The following is a 19,153-nucleotide window of genomic DNA, read 5'->3' as shown; positions in this document are numbered from 1 at the left end:
AATTTGTTTTCGGGGACCAATAAATATTTTTTACATCAATCATGTAATAGAAAGCTAAGGAATTAAGGAACAAAAAATCTCAATTGTATTCTTTCGTATTATTGTAAATACTTTTTGTAAATACTTCAAAATTTATTAAATATGAAAAGAAAAAAAATTATATTTTTTTACGATAAATTTTTGTCTATTTTGACATATGGATTTATTTTTATTCTATTTTTGATTATATATTTACATTCGTGATTCAAAAATTAATTTTCATATAGCTCTTTTAATATATAAAAATACGATATGTTCATTTCAAATAAATCTTTATAATCTAATAAAAATTGTACACAAAGTCTTTAATTTCGAATTTGATAAGAACATTATCAAAAATATAAATGAGTCAGTAACTCCTAATAAGCGCTGCAGTCTCTTATATGTATTTCGTATTCGCATCAGTTCACACGCACTGACATGATGACAAGCAACTGTTTTTATTGTCGAAATGATAATGTGAAATTGTGAAGATATCGAGACGCGTTTTCGCGTGAACGAAATTATATATTGTTGGTAAATATCGCAAAGAATCCTTTTTTTTCTCAAACTTTTAACCTTTTATGTTTTTTCATTCAATAAAGACGATATTGTTCTCTGTCAAATATTCATTCGCGATTATAGGTTATGTGAATCCGAAATTAATTCCGTTTACGCACAAAGTGGCGGATACGATGGGACAAGGAACAGAATCGTGTACCGACAGACCTACCGAAGTTAGTGTTATTAGATTTGTATCTAGAAATCATACGATCGAAGAAATCGCACCGAAAAAGGTAAATTTTACTGTCTTTGTGAGTAGGTTCAATGACCTTTAAGTCAAAACTATTTACATTCCTCTTTTGTCAATTAATGTGATTTACTATATAATATAATATATATTACTTTGTATACTTTTATACATTAATGTTCTTAAAAATAAAACTACTGTAAAAGAAAAAAGACTTTTTTATAATATTTACAGGAAGTATACACATGCAAACAACGGGGCTGTGGAAAAATATTCACCAACCAAGACGAATACAAAACACATGAAGCACTTGAAGCTTTAAAAATTAGATTTATGTAAGCAATTGTGTTTCAAAATATATAATAAATTTTTTTTTGTTACGAGAAATATTTTAAAATATTACATTATATTCTATATATTTTATATAGAAATTTATTTGGCACATGTGAATAAATTTATCTTTTTATTTTAATATGTTTTAATATGAAATATGTTAATGATATTTTATTAAAACTATTGTTAATCGTCAGCTGTCGTGAACCAGGATGCGGAGAGGAATTGTCTGACCCTGGTAGTATGTGGCGTCATTATCAAGAATGGCACAACAGTGAAACAAATGTTTTCGCTTGTCCTTATACAAATTGTGGTTCTGTACACACAACTAGTTGTAATCTTGAAGAACACATAGAAAGTTGCCATCGTCAACCACCAACACTGCCAACTGAACCAGAAATAATATGTTTTGAGGGGCCTGATAATGCAATAGAGGAAGATACCACACAAAATAGTGAAGATAGCAGTTATGATAAAAAAAGAAATGACAATTTTGCTTTAAGTGTGACAGATTATAATAATAAAGGAGATGGTTTTAATAGGCTTAATGGTACAATCTCACAAACGAAAGATTTTTGTCATGATCAGAATAATGTTACTGCCAGTTCAAAGAGTGAAGAATATCCTACAAATAATGACTGTTTAAATAGAGCTAATAAATTTCCAAAGAATAAGGATTTACTTATAACAAAAGAGAATTTTTTAATCAAATACGATACTGCCTCTTCGAAAACTGGAGAAATAATACCAATTGAAAATTCTCAAGAAAAGAATAATGTAGTTTACATTAATGGAGATGTCACTATCACAAAAAATATTAAAGGAGAAGCAAACAATTTAAATTTACAAAATCAAGAACATAGAATAGATCTGGGAAATTTAGAGAGAGTATTTAGGAGTGGATTGGAACAAGAAAATTCAAAAATAGAAGATAGCACTATTGAAACTAATAGCAATTGTTCAGATGATGAGGAATATATGCCAAAGAAACAACGTATGTCTCGATATAAACAAGAAATATATAAATGCGATATAAATGGTTGTGGGAAAAAGTACAAATACATATCGCATTATCGTCATCATCAAGACAGTCATAAATTAGTAACTAACTCAATTAGCACAAATACTAATAAGTGTATTACAAAAGTAAAACAACAAGGAAGGGCTTCCACCATTAGCTTTTTCCTGTAAGACATTAGTGTGTGTGTATACATATATTATATAATAATTGTCTAATATGATTTTGTGTGTATGTCACAATTAGATGCAAGATGCCTGGTTGTGGTGTACAAGTAAATAATGTAACTGGCCTATGGCAGCATTATCAGGACAATCATGCCAATACAAAACCTCCATTGGTACAAGCTGCTAAAAATAATGAAGTATTTCGGTAATATCTTTCATTTGAAGTATTTCAAATATTTGTTAAATATTGTATTTGATTCTATTTATTGATGTTACAGATGCAAAATTCCTGGATGCGAAATAGAATTTAGTACAACGTTAATGTTATATAAGCATTTTAACGAAGTTCACTCTAACAGTTCCATCAACAATGCTAATTTAAATGCAAAGACTGGTAATGGGAATAGTTTTCATTTTGCAGAAGTATTTCAAGATGATGCTAAAACCCAACAAGGAAACTTTAAGACTGACTTTAAAGCCAAGACTAATATTACTTCTAATGACTATATAGAAGGTGGAAATGATCACACATTGTCACCTATAGTTAAAGAAGAGTCCCGAGATTGACTCTAGTTAAACTAAAATCTTAAATCGTGACATTATAAATTTACCAAATTCATTACATTTTACAGAGGATAGTAATATTCTCATCATTGTGAAAATAAAATCATTTGTATCATTCGTAGATGCAATATTCAACTCGTCATTATTAATTGGTCTGCTACATTTTAATATAATACCAAAGTATATTATGATCTCTGTAAAATATTTTGAATGTGATAACTAATCGTCATTAGGATTTCAAAAAAATTAAAAAATAAATGGCTTGGTGAATCCTGCAGTGGAGAAATAAAACTTTTGTGCAAATTTCAGTCTTAGCAGGCATTTTTCCAATGTGAGATATTTCACACATTAAAATGTCCAAATTCACATCATTCGACATAAGTAATTGATCGCTGTAAACAGTATCATCCTTCTGCAGCTATTTACACCTACGATATAAGACTTCTCACTTTCCATATTAATTTTTACTATTTTATATATTTATCATTTTGATGTAACTTATATTCCGTATAATATTATAGTTCTAGTAGATAATGCATCATAAATATTGTATAGTGTTTTTATTTGTATAACTTGTATGTTTGAGAATAAAGTGCAATAGTAGATGATAAAAAATTATTTTCTATTTTATTCTTTACATCCTGTATATATAAAAGATAACCTTCTATAAATACTACAGGAAATATCTTGCGACTGATTCATATTACAAAAATTTATATGTTTTTGAGTCGGCTATAACGTACATATAAAAATATTTTTTTATGTATATAATCTTTCCGAATTATAAAGGTCAACATAGGTTTTTCAAATGTTACATATCTAAATTTTTTTGTATTTATAATTATTTAATAGTTATTTTCAATTAAAATCATATCTAGTAAAAAATTGTTATTATGGATTATTTACGAGATAATAAACATTTTAAATATTAAAGTAGTTGGTTTTCCATATCATAATCTAAAAAACAATCGTCAGATTATTAGTAAGTCGATAAGTCGATTACATTGAACGGGATCATTGACCTTTAACTTGTCAAAATATACATACGATTATTTGATTTATAAATAATGTATCTGTATAACATGGAGTATGAATTACAGTACAGTATTAATCAGTTAAGATGCCGTAATTATCTTATAAACGATGTATAGTAACAATTTCTTACTATCTATAATTTCAATTTCAAATGACCACTACTAAAATAGCCCAAAAAAATTATAGGTGTCCATTTAAAAAAAAAAGCTATATTGACCTTCACTCGAAAAGAACATGAAAAGATCATAAAAATTTTTACATACACTTTGTAACTGATTGAGAACTGTGGAAACTTTTGTTATTTAACTTTCTTGTAACTACAACCAGTTGCGCGATATTTTCTCGGATACCCTATATAGTAAGTACAGCCAAATTGGTTACATGTGCATCTTATCTATTGGCATATACCGGTATATTTGATCATTAAAATGCCATCAGTATATTGTTGGACCCTTTCTTTTTTAGAAGATTACAAGCTTAATAAATTTATTTAAATAATACTTTATAATCTATTTTTAGTATTTGCATTACAATCGTTTTTTTTTTTTTTAACATCCTGCAAACAAAAAATATTTCATACTAGCGTTACATTATTGCGCATTCACGCATGCGTAAAAGGTTAACCTTATTTAAAAAAAGGTCCAACATGGAATCGCAAGATGGTTGCAAACAATTGTGGTGAAAGTATTATGTGGTTTTGTGCATAAATTATCTATTAATTGAACGTTTTATATATTTTCATTATTATAATGTTCTTTATTCGTGATTAAAGCAAATTATTAAAACTACTAGAATGGTTAAAGAGGTATCTAATTAATTTAATTAACCTTTAGCGATAGAACGAAATCTTATATATATATATATATGTGTATATATATATATATATATACATGATTTGTTTATAGCTGATTGTAAAAACATCATCACGCGAACTTGCATACCGCACCGAACACTATCATGGTAAATAAATACTTTTAAATTTAATCTCTCTTTCTTTCATTTATAAACTAAAATATTAAATTTAAATTATCTGTCGGACTTACGCGATAACTTTATGTGTGTAAAAACAGAACATGATCATATAAATGATAGAAATGCATCATTTTAAGATTTGATAGTTTCATTCAACAGACTATAATATATATATATGAATTTTAATTTTAGATATCAGAATTATCAAGAATAGACCAATAACGTGTACTTCTTGTGGAAATAAAGTAATTGTAGAACCTGGAAAAATTTTTACCCATCCTGTAATAGGTACTTTGTTATGTGAAGTAAGATTAATTAAAGGATATCATTTAATATTATGTTATACTATAATATATGATATTATTATTTTTAATGATGTTAAATTTGTTTTATTAGAAATGCTGGGACCATTGTAATAATATAGATTTCTCTTCTGATGAGGATCATGTAGATAAGTATTGTCGCTTATGTGCTCATGAGAAAAATCTATATATATGTGGATCATCTAATTGCATATTTGCATTTTGTAAAGTAAGTTTAAATACCAATGATATATTTTAAACAAAGATATATATTCTGCTAATTACAAATAATCGTTAATTATTTAATTATTTTAATTATTTAATTTGTAGCGATGCATAAAGAGAAATGCACCTTTGTCTCTTTTGGATATTGAAAAAAACAACTGGAAATGCTTCATTTGTGAACCTAAACCATTGTGGGAGCTACGAGCAGTTTGTGCTTCTATTATGGATTGTCTAGCCAAGTAAATATTTATAATAATAATAGATTACATTGCATATTTACAATTTCAAAAGAATAGCTGCAAGTATATAAATCTGATATTCTATTTCAGAAGAAATAAGAAAACAACTGTACGGAGTGAATTCAGAAGACACGATTCTGTATTACCACATAAAAGATATCAAACCATACAAGTTAAAAAAATGCAGAAAGCTCTACAATCAATATGCGATGACGAAGAGGAAGAAGGATTTGATAAAGGTTCTACAGAAAATAGATCTCTTTATCAGAAATCCATTGAAAAGGGAGAAAGTAATATAACAACAAAGAAAAGTACTACATCCAAAAGTCGGACTATAAATAGATTATGTAGTACAACTTCTTCAAGTAATTCAAGTGATAATGAAGTCCCCCCCAAGAAAGAATCTTCACTAAAAAATCTTCAAAAAAGCTGTAAAATGAAAGTATCTCATAAAGATGATAGTACTAGTGATACAAAACTTGAAGTCCAACATAAGACTTTTAAAACTATTAAGAATCAACAGCAAAAGAAAATACATTTAGAAAATACACGTAATTTAAGTTTGGATGATTTAACTAAAACGAAGTCATTAAAAGTATTGGACACATACATGGAGAAAAAAAGCAAAGATAAAACAGTAACTTCATCATGTAGTAGTTCTGATAATGAACAAAGTGAACCACTCACAAGTATTAAACTTAGACATAATGTAGTAAGTCATGATAATAAAAGTGCAAAAATGAACTCTGATTCTGAATCTGATGAGGAAAATATAGAAAGTAATCGAAAAAAATGCAAAATGCTTTTTAATAAAAGTAACAAGAAAAAGTGTTATATAAAACAACCTGATGAACAAGACAAGAAAAATGTACAAGATTTAATATCACAATCTCCCATTGAAATTGATACTAATTCTAGCTCTGGTAGAGAATTTCAAAGGACAAAATTAGTTCGTAGCAATTATGACTTATTGCGCAAAAAACAAAATAAAAAGATTCATAACACATCATCAAAAAAGAATATTATTAATAAGCAACAATATAAATATTTGAAGTCAAATATTATAGAAATTTTAGATGAATTAAAACAACAATGTTCAGTATTTGAATTACAAGCCCAGCATATTGAAAATAAATGTAAAAAAAAGCCCATGTATATGGAAGATGCAAATAAGATTATATATAAATCAAAAAGTACTATTAATAAATTAATGACGGAATTCAGTAGTTATGAGAAACATTTAATGAATTTTTACAAAACATTTATATCATCAATTAAAGAAGAAGGAGAAGAAGAACATGAAAGTTCAGAAGATGATACAATATTAATAAACAAGAAACCTCACAAAAGGAAATCCAGTGATACTATTAATAAGGATAATAGTAAGTGTGAAATTGTATCAGATTGTGATAGTGAAATTTTTTCAGGAAATGAAACTTTTAATCTGGAGACAACAGAAATAGAAAATAATATGTGTGAAAATGAAATTCCTGTTTCTGAAAAAGATGATCAATGTTCTTCAAGCAGTAAATCTTTAACATCTAAAGATGCAACCGATAATATTGTAGACTCTGTAGAGTCAAGAATTAACCAGAATGTATCACCAATATTAGGTAAACAACAGGGTAGGAAAAATTTGCTTAAATTATCAGATAATGCAGTAGTAAAATGTAATATTAATGATGAAACATGCATAGAAAATGATGATCCTCAGAATGTCTTAACAGGGAACTGTATGGATAGTAATATTACAAAATGTGATACTTCAAAAAAAGAATTGGAAAATAAAGATAATGAAGGTAAAATATCTCCAGATATTTCAAATAAACTTATAACTGCAATATCCTCTAATGATACATGTCCAGTCATAAATGATTCATTAAATGATATATTTGAAAGCAGTTTGGAATTAGATAATGAAGTCAGTAAATCTAATACAACAATAGTAACAAATAAAGATACTCATGATTTAGATACTAATGATATTCAAAAAGAAAACAATGAAACTTCTAATACAGAATGTAATGCAGCAAAAGAAGATACACTATTGTTAAATGAAAAAGAACTTGATCCATTGAGAGAAGAAGAACAGGACAATGTAAGTATATTTCACCAGGAAACACAAAAATTATATGAATCTAGTAAATCTAGCAGTGAATCAGAAAAAACTCAATATAATGAATATCCCTCCCAAAAATCTGAGGTCGATTCTTCTCATGAACAAGTAATAGAAACACTCATAAAACAAGTTTCCAGTGAATTAGATTCTGATGCTTCTAATATTTCTGATGTACCTTTTGATTCAACAAAAGTATGTGATAAATCAGAAGATTCATTACATTCAATTAACCAAAATGAATTACAAGTAAATAAAGGGAAGAAACATAATGATAATGAAAGTGATAGCAGTACAATAATTTCACCTAATTTGAACAAAAGTGCATCTATCATGGAACTTACATTAGATAATGTTAAACAACAAAATAGTGAAAATCGTACACTAAAAAGAAGCTCTTCCGAAGAAACAAACTTTTTAGATGAAGAAAATAATGATAAAATCGAAGAATGTATTAAAAATGCTCTTTTGGAATCTGATTCAAATGATTCCATTCCTTCATCATTCAATAAAGAAACTGAAATCAACACAGAACTTCAAGATACAGATTCTCTTAAAATGGAATCAACAACATTTGATAATGAAAGTACAAAATCTGATGAATTACATAAATCAAAAACGCAAATAAATAATAATAAGTCTAATAAAAGAGATGGAGCTCAAAAACGTAATTATGATTTAGAATCAGATTCATCAGTAGGGTCTAGAGTAAAGAGGAGAAGACTTCAATTACATAAGAATTATCATTATATGAATGATAAGAAATTGAGAATGACATGTCATATACAAATAGAAATATTACAGGATCATATCTTAAATCAATATAAGGATGCATTGCAAAAATCAAAAGAACACCAAAATAATAAAAAAATCAAAAGGTATTTACTTAACACTTAACACATCTTTTCAATAATATCTCATGTTATATGTTATCTTTATTATTCTATTCAAATTAAATCTCTACTTGTGCATATATAATAAATAATTAATTAATTTGTCATTATATTTTTGATATATATAATCTCATTTGAATGGTCTTACATAGGCTTATAAATCTGGATACACTGGAAAAACCACATAAGAAAAGAAGCTCTGCTACGTCAAAGGAAGACAACAAATTGCCAAAATCTTTACAATCCTTAAAAACCAAAAAATCATTAATTGAAGAAGAAGAAGAAGATTCTTTAATGGATCATTTAAAGAAGGTACAAGATGGAGATGTTTCTGTAAATGCAGAAGATGATTCTGATAATAATGAACAAAATTTAAATTCTGCAATAGAAAGTCATTCTGCTATTTTAACTAATGATGATCTGATGTTAGAAGCTGATAAAATTGCAAAAGACTTACTATTAAATTCGTCTGATTCAAACTTAGGTAAGATTTTTTAATGATATTGTTTGATGTATTATTAATTTATTATACTGTTTTATGACCAACTATAAATGCAGATGACAATAAAGAACAACAATCAACTATATCGGATAAAGAGGAAGAGGAATTAAATGAGAAAGATAAAAGTATCAAACAAAAAGAAATAAAAAAAGAGGTTATTAAAACAGAAAACGAAGAATTATCAGCAGAAGAGAAGGTAACTGCATAATCTTAATGTTGTAAAATAATGTAAATGTATATAATACATATAAAAAAAAATACTAATTAACAGAAAAAGCAGAAAAAACGAAAAAGTAAGTGGAGACGAAATAAAATATTAACAATGAAAATATCTGATAGTGAATCTGAAAAAGAACGAGAAAAATGGGAAAAATCGCAAAATAAATTAAAAATAAAGGAAGAAGATAGTGATAAGTAATTAAATTTCTTGTAATTTTTATGTTGAAAATTATATCTTAAAATATAAACAATATAACTTTATTCTAGAGATAATATTAGTATCAAAAAGAAGACTAGTGAACATAAAAGAAAGAAGAATAGAAGAATTTTCGATTCTGATTCAGATGTAAAAGAAGTAAATACAGATACAGAATCTAATCTTAGTAGTAGTTCAAGTGAAGTAATGATATTGAGTGACTCTGATGATAGCAGTGATGAAAAGCAAAAAAAGAAACAAAAACAAAATGCCAAAAAATCATCTGACACAGAATCATCAGTTGCAGGAACCAAGTATATATATATATATATATACATATATATTTAACAAGATATATATAAAATCTTATTGTCTTGCTTTTTCTGCAATTTCTCAGGCAAAAACCGAAAAGAAGACGGATAAAAAATGTATCAAGTGATAGCAACAGTGATAGTGACAAAATTACTAACTCACAAGGTACATCAAGTAAAAGTGGAAGAAAAAATATTCGCAAAGTTCTAAAGGATAAACAAGTAGCTGAGGATACAAAACAAGCAGCTAAAGAAGAAGAGGAAAGATTGAAACGTATTATGGAACGCCAGAAACTCGTATGTACTTGTTTATATATATACAGTAATATAAATATTTAAGCAATTCACTGAAAAATCATCAGAATTATCGGCAAATATGGCAAAAACACTCTATATTATAAATAATATATAACATAGTAATATATATTTTATATGTATTATAACATTGATTTTAGTACAATGAGATGTATGAAATACGATTAGCTGGTGAAGAGAAAGTAGAGAAATTAGTATTGGATTTTGATCCTAATACAAAGGAAGAACTTATAAGTGTACATAAGGATTTGGTAAAACGTTTGAAACCACATCAAGCAGAAGGAATTAAATTTATGTGGGATGCATGCTTTGAGTCTTTGGAAAGAATAAAAACTACTTCTGGATCAGGTTGCATTATTGCTCATTGCATGGGACTTGGAAAGACTCTACAAGTAATTACTTTATCACATACTCTTTTAAGCCATGAAGAAACAGGAGTAAAAACTATCTTAGTAGTTTGTCCTCTTAGTACTGTTCTTAATTGGGTTAATGAATTTGATATGTGGCTAAAAGATGTAGAGAATGGAGATATCGATACATTTGAATTAACAAAGTAAGCCTCTTATAGATCATATTTTTTATATATAACATGCTATTCTAAGTTTAATAATAATATTATTTAATCTTATACCGTTTTTTACTTTAAGATGTAAAAAAAATTTTGAAAGGAAGTATCAGCTTCAACAGTGGCATAAAAATGGTGGTGTATTAATTATTGGATATGAAATGTTCCGTAATCTTACTCGTCTAAATAAAAATGTTCGAAAACACATGAAAGAGGCGATATTAAAATGCTTGATCGATCCTGGTCCAGATCTTATAGTATGCGATGAGGGACATTTATTGAAGAACGAAGATACTGCAATTAGTAAATGCATGAAACAAGTGAAAACGCTTAGACGTATTGTGCTTACTGGAACGCCATTACAGAATAATTTAATAGAATGTAACAATTCATATTTACATAAATTAAAATTATTTAACTTTATAATATAATAAGATAAAACATAATATTTTTCAGATCATTGCATGGTTCAATTCGTTAAACCCAATCTTTTGGGAACAAAACGAGAATTCTTAAACAGATTCGTAAATCCTATAACAAATGGACAATTTGACAATTCCACAGAATATGATGTCAAATTAATGAAAAAACGTGCTCATGTATTACACAAATTGTTACAAGGAAGTATTCAAAGATTTGATTATTCCGTGCTAACGCCCTTTTTACCGCCAAAACAAGAATATGTTATTTTTGTTAGACTCACAGATGTACAAATCAAATTATACCAATACTATTTGGATAATTTGGCAAGGTATATCGATATTAACATATATTAATGTAATATTTAAAAATATATACTCATCCGATTACTATTGTAAAATAACTTTGATGATATTATATTTTTATTAGACATCTTAGCGGTATGAAAGGTACCCTATTCCCAGATTTTCAAGCATTGCAAAGAATATGGACTCATCCTGTAGTTTTGCGATTGAATTCAGAAAAAGTTGAAAAGGCGAACGAAAAGAAACGATATGCCAGTGATTCAGAAGGATCTTTAAAAAATTTCGTTGTCTCAGATGAGGAAGAGACAACTAGTAGTACCAGCAGCAATAGCGATAGTGATGTTCAATCTATACATTCTTCATCTCCTGTTCGAAAACGAAAAACTCGAAGTAATGCATATGGTAAGTTTTATCATGAGAACATTGTGTATCATTTACACTTAAGTTAATTTTTGTTTAAGAAAATGACTCAGAGCCAGAATCAGTGGAAATAGTAACAGAAAAGGAAGAATGGTGGTCACAATTTGTACAGCCTGAACACTTTGATGACATGAGGATTTCTACCAAACTAGTTCTATTATTTGGTATTTTAAAGGAATGTGAAAAAATTGGTGATAAAGTGTACGTTTATTATTTATTTTTTCTTTTTTTTCTTTTTTTTCTTTTTTTTCTTTTTTTTTAAACATGCCATATTCATATTAATATTTTTAGGTTGGTGTTCTCTCAATCTTTGTACTCTTTAACATTGATCGAACAGTTCCTTTCCCAAATAGACGAAGCGGAACAAAACAATATAATATCAGAGAAATTAGAAGGACATACGGGAAGTTGGTCTTTAGGTTTAGATTATTTCAGATTAGATGGACAAACATCTGCAGAAAATAGAAGCGCTTGGTGTAAGATATTTAATAGAGCTAGCAATACAAGGGGAAGATTATTTCTTATATCAACGCGAGCTGGAGGTTTGGGTATAAATTTAACTGCTGCTAATCGAGTAATTATATTCGATGCAAGTTGGAATCCATCACACGATATACAAAGTATATTCAGAGTGTACAGGTACTATTCTTCCCAATTATTACATTCAATAATTTTGATATGTAATAATATGATTTTATATTTTTCTATTTTAAATGTAGATTTGGTCAAAAGAAGCCATGTTATGTTTATCGATTTCTCGCAGCGGGTACGATGGAAGAAAAAATATATAATCGTCAAGTCACAAAATTATCACTTTCCTGTCGTGTTGTGGACGAGCAGCAAATAGAACGTCATTACAGTCATAATGCCTTGAATGAATTATATAAATTTGAACCACATACTAATACTGACAAACCTACTCTAAATTTACCAAAGGATAGATTGTTGGCAGAAATTTTTTTAAAATACAAGGATTTAGTTGAAAACTATCATGAGCATGATTCCTTATTGGAGAATAAGGTAAAAGTACAATCGATATGAGGTCAATTTCTTTTTTATTTTTTACACATGTTTCTAGGCTGATGAAGAATTAGACGAAGAGGAAAGGAAACAGGCTTGGCTAGAATATGAAGAAGAGAAAAAAGGTCCGCCACCCAATGCAATAATGACGACAGCTTATCAAAATAATATCTTGTTACAACAGTACAATAATATGATAGCCAATCTGAATCGTCAAAATATGGCACTAAATAATACTACACAAAGTAATGATTATGAAAATCTACAAAAACTGATCGAAAAAGACGTAAGAGGACAAAATAAAATAATATCTTTCTATATGAATATGTATTGTATATGACCAGTATTAATATTAAACAAAATTTCAGTATCCTAATGCAACGCCAGAACAACGTAAATATATGACAGCTCGAGCCTTGGTGGATATGTATAATTATTGGGAACAACAAGCTATGGTTCAACCTAGCAGAAATCCTATTATCACGCAGGTAGGTGTATTACGTGCCAGCGTATGTATATGTGACATCATTATTCTTATAATATATTAATAAAAAAATATTTTAATATTATAATTAAATCAATAGAACGTACAACAGAAAATCACTACGCCATTAGGTACAACTAATATGTCTGCTGCAGTAAGTTCTTATTTTTATTGAAATATAACATATATAATAATTGGCTTAGAAAGTTTCAAAGAAATATATTTTAAATCAAGTAGAATCAATTTGTTAATAATTTTTTTATTGTGTTTAATGTATAGATGAATCAGAATTTATTGAGACAACAATTACTACAAAATCAACAAATGATTTATGGGACAAACAACACTTATACAAATGTATCTAATCCTCCATTAAAGAATCCAGTTAGAGTAATCAATCCGTATGCTTATCCAAAAGCTTCAACCAGTAATGTTCAACCTAGAACTGACATTGCTCAGGTAATAAATGAATATCAATTTTCAAATAATTTATATCGCCTATTAATTTATCGGATCTATTTTTATTAATAAATATTATTTTGTTATTTTTAAAAATAATATAGATTACAATAGATTCAACAAATACAGCTGATACTTCAGCAAAGACTTCAACAGTTCCAACAAGCAAGGAACAAGAAGAATGATCTTTAAAATAATATGTTATAATTGTCTTTCTGATAGTTAAACTATATTCTTCAGTATGTATTTCAAAGAATCAAACTAATTCTTTTGATTTAATTTTTTTTATATAAATATACATTAAGATTAATTGTCTTGATTTACTTTTCCAATAAAAATTACAGATTAATGGGAACTTCTGTATTTTTTTATAATGTAATGTAAGAAATTTAATGAGTTTTAATTTTTTAAGGAATTATTTATCCTAAAGGAATAATAATTGGCTCATATATAATAATACATCAATAATTGATGTACATTTTCATGTGCTGTGTATAAATGAATATTAATCGAATATAAAAGTTTGATTCTTTGAATAGAATCTTTATAATGGAAGCTGTCATATTATATTAATGAAATATTTAACATAAAGTATTAATAATCCTTATACATTTTTTATTGCTTTTTGTCATTAAGTAAATTTTTATTTGTAAAAGTATTACGTATCGAAAATTTGCGTAGAGTTATAATCCATAGTTAAAACGACAAATATTGCATGAAATGAGTAATAGTTTTCTAAATGTATAATGAAATAAACTAGATTTTTAGTTATCCCATTTAAATTTAGTTTATTTTATTGATTTTAACAATATAATACGTTACATAAAAAAACTTTATGTATTCACTTTCGCAATCATTTTATGTATTTCACTTACATATGATATTACATATATTCCTATTAGATTTATATATTTATATAACAACGTATACACAAGGATATATTATATTTATTATAATTTCTGTAACACAAAGCAAAAAAGGATATTTATTTTTGGATCTTGTTTTTGAAGCAGATCTATTAGGATATTTTCTCAAAAATTTTCATATAATTAAATATAATTTGGTAAGGCTTTTCTCCAACCATCTTGGAGTAATGTTCTTAATTCAATTTTTTTTTTTAAGAAGTCTGGAGATCTTGCTAAATTGAAGTACTCTGCTGAATCATAATTATGATTATATAATTCTTCACTAATGATAATTTTCCAATTGGCTGTTTTATTTTCTGATATAAATGGTATCCACGCGGTGTATCTATACTCATGTGATTTCACACTGTATCCCATAATAATTATTTCTTTTAAATGCGGTTCATCACTGTTTGGATGTAATGTAGGTTTTATACCTGGTCTTGGATATTGACTGAATGCTGCTTTCTTCCATGGTATTATCTAAGATAAAAAATAAAATTATTAAATAAATAAAATTTATAATAATTAACGATGTATCCCATCCTTACTTTTTTATCCAATATAGTTTTGATAAGTGGTAAAAGACTAATTCCTTCTGTACACACTGATGGATATTTGCAATTATTGTCACATTTCTTTTCTATGTTTGAACAAATTGGTACTGGAATTCCTGCTAATTCGGCAATTGTTGGAAAAATATCAACCAATTCTACAATAGCATCTACAAAAAAAAAGCACAATCTTTTTTATATTTGTAATACTTGTAATTACTTACGATAATAAACATTTATAAAAAAAAATAAAAAATATATAATTATTAATACTTTTATACAATTTTTCTGAATTACCTGATTTTGTAAAAGTATCTATATGTTTTAAAAATGTAACATTTTTTTTATTTCCTTTTTTTTTAATCTGAGAATACCTTAAATTTGTATACTCTTTATATTCGAATTTAAACTTATTAATCGTATTTGCATTATATTCAGTAAAATGTTCCGTAGTTTTCTTAAATAAATATAATACTTTATTAATTTAAAGTTATTTAGTTCATATATAAAGATATTACTATTTCGTATTAAGTAGCATCATTCCTTTTAATATAATCAAAAAGTTAATATCGAAGATGATAATAATAATAATAATAATAATAATAATAATAATAATATATATATATATATATACTTAATTACTGCGTAACCGATAAAAAATCATTATAGGATGATGTTAATTTTGTTGAAATGATAGTACCTTAAAAAACGGTGTATTTTTTTATTTAATTATAAACATAAGCATGAAAAATTCATAAATATAATAAAGAAATAAGATGATAATATGATGTACATTGTATCTAAAAATATAACAGTACCATCTGTTGGTAATAATAGATGATGAACGCTGTTGATAATATTACCAACTGAGATAACTAAATGAGATTATGAAAGAGAAATACTGAAATTTCTTATTTTATGAAACATCAAAATTACATACCTTAAATGTCATAAAAGGTATCGAAATTATTAGAGGTACATGTACTGAGACATCGAAGTTACTATATTTTCCCCATTCTGCATGTTCTCCTAAAGACCAACCTGCATAATAAAAAAGATTGTTTTGTAATGATTTAAACTTGCATCTATAATAATCTACCATTGTTTACCATGATCAGAAGTTAATATGATCACAGTTTTTTTCAAGATCTTAGAAATATGCAATTGATATATAAGCTTGCCAATAATGTCATCGATATAAGACACAGCTCCATAATATGATTGTATAATCAACTTGGCAAAATTCTCTAGTTAAAAAAAAAAAATGGATATTTTAAATCTTGAATTAATATATAAAAGAAGAATAATTTATATCTTTTATACCTGGTATTTTTTCCCATGGGAATTTTAAATGTAATCTTTGTATATCCTTTCTTTTGCGAAGATCTATCCATGGATTATATGCAACACTATCAGTATTATTTGGCCAAGCATATGGCTTAGGAACTTTAAATTTTTCTAATGGATGATATTCTGAAATTGATTTTAGTATTATTTATTTAGCTAATATAATATCTTAAAGATCATTATTAATATAAATGTATTTTTCTATATATATGTATATATATCTACATAATATAAAAATGTACTTTTTACTTAAGTATTTTTTAGGGTATTTTAAAGGAATATGTGGTTTCTGAAATCCAACAGCTAAAAAAAATGGCTTAACATCATTTTTATGCATGTGTATGTATCTCTTGGCTTTGTTTAATATCTCAATATCTGGTAATGTTTGATTCGGCATAAATTTTAAATCCACTGGACATACCTACAAAAATATATTGAAGCAATATAGAAATAACATATCATAAGATAATTAAATCTAATTATCTTAATAAGATAATAAGATATATAACATTTACAAGATTTTGTGCAGGAAGTGAATTTTTAGTAGTTTGACAAACTGGTGCATTCTTGTAACGATTTGTATAAGGATGAAAAGGTTTTTCACTCCAAGAATAAGGACTATCATCAGAATTATTAGAACTGATACCTATAAATATTACAATTCAACGTACAAATTTTTGAAATAAACTTTCAATAACAAAAATATCATTTTACCTGGATGAAATATCTTTCCTACAGACATAGTATTATATCCATTATTTTTTAAATATTCTGGTAATGTTGTAAAATTACCAACTGTATCTCTCCAATAGCTATAAAAATCATACAATTGTAATGTATCCGGTCTTCTGCTGGTTAATATTGAATTTCTACTAGGTGCACATAAAGCTTGCTATGAATGAAACACAATCATTTATATAATAAATATTATGTATAAAAAAAACAAAGATTGAGAATTATTAATTAATATCAAGGAATATTTTATCTGACCTGTGCATATGCCTGAGAAAAAATTATGCCCTGTTTTGCTAAATGATCTATATTTGGTGTATATGAATTGTGATCCCCATAACATCCTAATGTTGTTCTTAAATCATCAATCATTATCAAAAGAAAGTTTGGTTTTGCAACACTCCTGCATGATAATGTAATAATCCAAAATAAAAGAAACAACATTGATAATATTATTTCAATTTATTAAAACGTTTAAGATCTTATTTCTTTATATATATATATATATATATTAAATTTGAACGAAACGATTTAAAATATTTTTATTTTTAGATGTAACATATATGACACACATTCACACATATTTAAAAATATCCACAAAATTACATTCGAAGAACGTCGCGCGTGAAAAGTAACTTTAACTATTATCATGCATTTTATTTTAAAATATATTATATCATGCGTATGACTTTCATCACATTATTCTTCAACTTTAATTTTTATTAATAGACATATCTGTTTAATTAATGTCATTAATAAATATTTTAAAACTTTACTAATACAATCAATTATATCGATCGAGTTAAAATATATTATACATAATATATACGTATCATGATATTAAGGCTGTTCACCACCTATTACTCATAACGTATGCGACTTCAGCGACAAGTATGCATAAAATATAAACTACAAACGTATTAGGGAAACTAATGTCCTCATTATGCGCCTATTATATCGATATATAAGCTTATGGAAGTTAAACCCCTTTCATGCATAACCTAACAATAGCATTAGTATGTGACAGAAAATTTTTGTATGCAGTTCAAATAGTAGTACATCTGATAAAAGTAAGAAAAAACTATATACTAAATTATATTAATTAAAAAGAATTTATTAATTATACAAATTTCATACATTTTATTTCTAGTTAAATTTATACAAATAGTTAAAGATAGAAAATCACTGATGAATATCTTGAATTTTGTAATATGTGGATATGATAACGAAGATAAGTATATAAAATAGAAAATTATAATATTTAATCTGAAAAACATAAATAAAAATAAATAAAAATAAATGAAAATCAATCATGATAAATAAGAATAATAAAGAAATGAGAATTTTTCAGTGCTTATCTAAGTAATTATTTTAGAATTCTATTATATTTAATCTATTTATCTACCGAAATATGTTAGTAATAATATGTAAAATTTAAGATGCTTTTCATTTTAGAATTAAAATTAACATTTGTTTTCTTTAAAAAAAAAAAGTAAAAGAAAATAAAAAATTCTTGATCCTAATCTAAATAAAGTTCGAGGAATTATAGAGGAGAAACGTATATTAATTAATATATTAATTGCTGAAAATCCTGATTCTACAATGTGCTGTTACTACACACTTATATTATATGCATATTCTATATAATGTTTAAATAAATGTAAAATAATCAAAAATTTTAATTATTTAGAAGTAATCGCAGAGAGAGAGAGAGAGAGAGAGAGAGAGAGAGAGAAAGAGAGAGAGAGAGAGAATTTTGATGTATT

The 19,153-nt window shown here is 26.4% G+C and overlaps 3 protein-coding genes and 1 long non-coding RNA gene across 7 annotated transcripts; 3 read left to right on the top strand and 1 right to left on the bottom strand.

Annotated features, from left to right (window-relative positions):
• The first annotated feature begins 426 nt into the window (after positions 1 to 426).
• LOC124425893 lies at positions 427 to 3,469 on the top strand. The gene is made up of 6 exons (XM_046966910.1): positions 427 to 555; positions 664 to 815; positions 1,004 to 1,104; positions 1,300 to 2,289; positions 2,367 to 2,492; positions 2,566 to 3,469. The coding sequence occupies exons 2-6, from the start codon at positions 714 to 716 to the stop codon at positions 2,852 to 2,854; spliced, it is 1,608 nt and encodes a 535-aa protein (XP_046822866.1). The 5' UTR covers positions 427 to 555; positions 664 to 713; the 3' UTR covers positions 2,855 to 3,469.
• A 1,047-nt stretch (positions 3,470 to 4,516) lies between these two features.
• LOC124426136 (transcriptional regulator ATRX-like) lies at positions 4,517 to 14,631 on the top strand. 2 transcript variants are annotated; one of them, XM_046967450.1, is made up of 23 exons: positions 4,517 to 4,691; positions 4,792 to 4,846; positions 5,051 to 5,163; positions 5,255 to 5,389; positions 5,491 to 5,624; positions 5,715 to 8,618; positions 8,786 to 9,117; positions 9,192 to 9,331; positions 9,416 to 9,549; positions 9,622 to 9,864; positions 9,948 to 10,158; positions 10,317 to 10,729; positions 10,824 to 11,122; positions 11,198 to 11,492; positions 11,591 to 11,868; positions 11,928 to 12,087; positions 12,178 to 12,525; positions 12,606 to 12,906; positions 12,965 to 13,192; positions 13,275 to 13,394; positions 13,491 to 13,544; positions 13,670 to 13,849; positions 13,954 to 14,631. In XM_046967450.1, exons 1-23 carry the CDS (start codon positions 4,680 to 4,682, stop codon positions 14,032 to 14,034), a joined length of 7,170 nt encoding a protein of 2,389 aa, XP_046823406.1. In that variant the 5' UTR covers positions 4,517 to 4,679; the 3' UTR covers positions 14,035 to 14,631. The 2 variants fall into 2 exon arrangements, with proteins under 2 accessions (XP_046823406.1, XP_046823405.1); XM_046967449.1 differs by having other exon boundaries at positions 9,407 to 9,549.
• A 105-nt stretch (positions 14,632 to 14,736) lies between these two features.
• Positions 14,737 to 17,831, bottom strand: LOC124426138 (iduronate 2-sulfatase). 3 transcript variants are annotated; one of them, XM_046967459.1, is made up of 10 exons: positions 17,646 to 17,831; positions 17,370 to 17,547; positions 17,171 to 17,301; positions 16,905 to 17,076; positions 16,632 to 16,781; positions 16,418 to 16,555; positions 16,249 to 16,349; positions 15,606 to 15,765; positions 15,306 to 15,478; positions 14,739 to 15,237 (listed from the first exon to the last, which is right to left on the bottom strand). In XM_046967459.1, the coding sequence occupies exons 1-10, from the start codon at positions 17,829 to 17,831 to the stop codon at positions 14,899 to 14,901; spliced, it is 1,728 nt and encodes a 575-aa protein (XP_046823415.1). In that variant the 3' UTR covers positions 14,739 to 14,898. The 3 variants fall into 3 exon arrangements, with proteins under 3 accessions (XP_046823416.1, XP_046823417.1, XP_046823415.1); XM_046967460.1 differs by lacking the exon at positions 16,418 to 16,555 and having other exon boundaries at positions 14,737 to 15,237; XM_046967461.1 differs by lacking the exons at positions 16,905 to 17,076; positions 17,171 to 17,301 and having other exon boundaries at positions 14,737 to 15,237.
• Positions 17,832 to 18,317: 486 nt separating this feature from the next.
• LOC124426140 lies at positions 18,318 to 19,063 on the top strand. Its single transcript, XR_006942659.1, has 2 exons — positions 18,318 to 18,457; positions 18,538 to 19,063. It is a non-coding gene; the product is annotated as an uncharacterized LOC124426140 (long non-coding RNA).
• The last annotated feature ends 90 nt before the right edge of the window (positions 19,064 to 19,153 follow it).

The sequence above is a fragment of the Vespa crabro genome, chromosome 8, assembly GCF_910589235.1.
Source record: "Vespa crabro chromosome 8, iyVesCrab1.2, whole genome shotgun sequence".
NCBI lineage: Eukaryota > Metazoa > Arthropoda > Insecta > Hymenoptera > Vespidae > Vespa > Vespa crabro.
The sequence above is the reverse complement of the archived record's forward strand: the minus strand, read 5'-3'. Positions and strand labels throughout refer to the sequence as shown.

Excerpts from the sequence above, each read along its gene's own strand:
- LOC124425893 (XM_046966910.1), top strand. The coding sequence starts at position 714 with ATGGGACAAGGAACAGAATCGTGTACCGACAGACCTACCGAAGTTAGT. Across the intron at positions 1,105-1,299 it reads GCTTTAAAAATTAGATTTAT|CTGTCGTGAACCAGGATGCG; the intron begins GTAAGCAATTGT and ends GTTAATCGTCAG. Across the intron at positions 2,493-2,565 it reads AAAAATAATGAAGTATTTCG|ATGCAAAATTCCTGGATGCG; the intron begins GTAATATCTTTC and ends TTGATGTTACAG.
- LOC124426136 (XM_046967449.1), top strand. Across the intron at positions 5,164-5,254 it reads TAGGTACTTTGTTATGTGAA|AAATGCTGGGACCATTGTAA; the intron begins GTAAGATTAATT and ends TTGTTTTATTAG. Across the intron at positions 12,088-12,177 it reads GAAAAAATTGGTGATAAAGT|GTTGGTGTTCTCTCAATCTT; the intron begins GTACGTTTATTA and ends TAATATTTTTAG.
- LOC124426138 (XM_046967459.1), bottom strand. The coding sequence starts at position 17,831 with ATGTTGTTTCTTTTATTTTGGATTATTACATTATCATGCAGGAGTGTT. Across the intron at positions 15,766-16,248 it reads TACCTTTTATGACATTTAAG|AAAACTACGGAACATTTTAC; the intron begins GTATGTAATTTT and ends TATTTATTTAAG. Across the intron at positions 15,479-15,605 it reads AGATACTTTTACAAAATCAG|ATGCTATTGTAGAATTGGTT; the intron begins GTAATTCAGAAA and ends TTTTTTTTGTAG.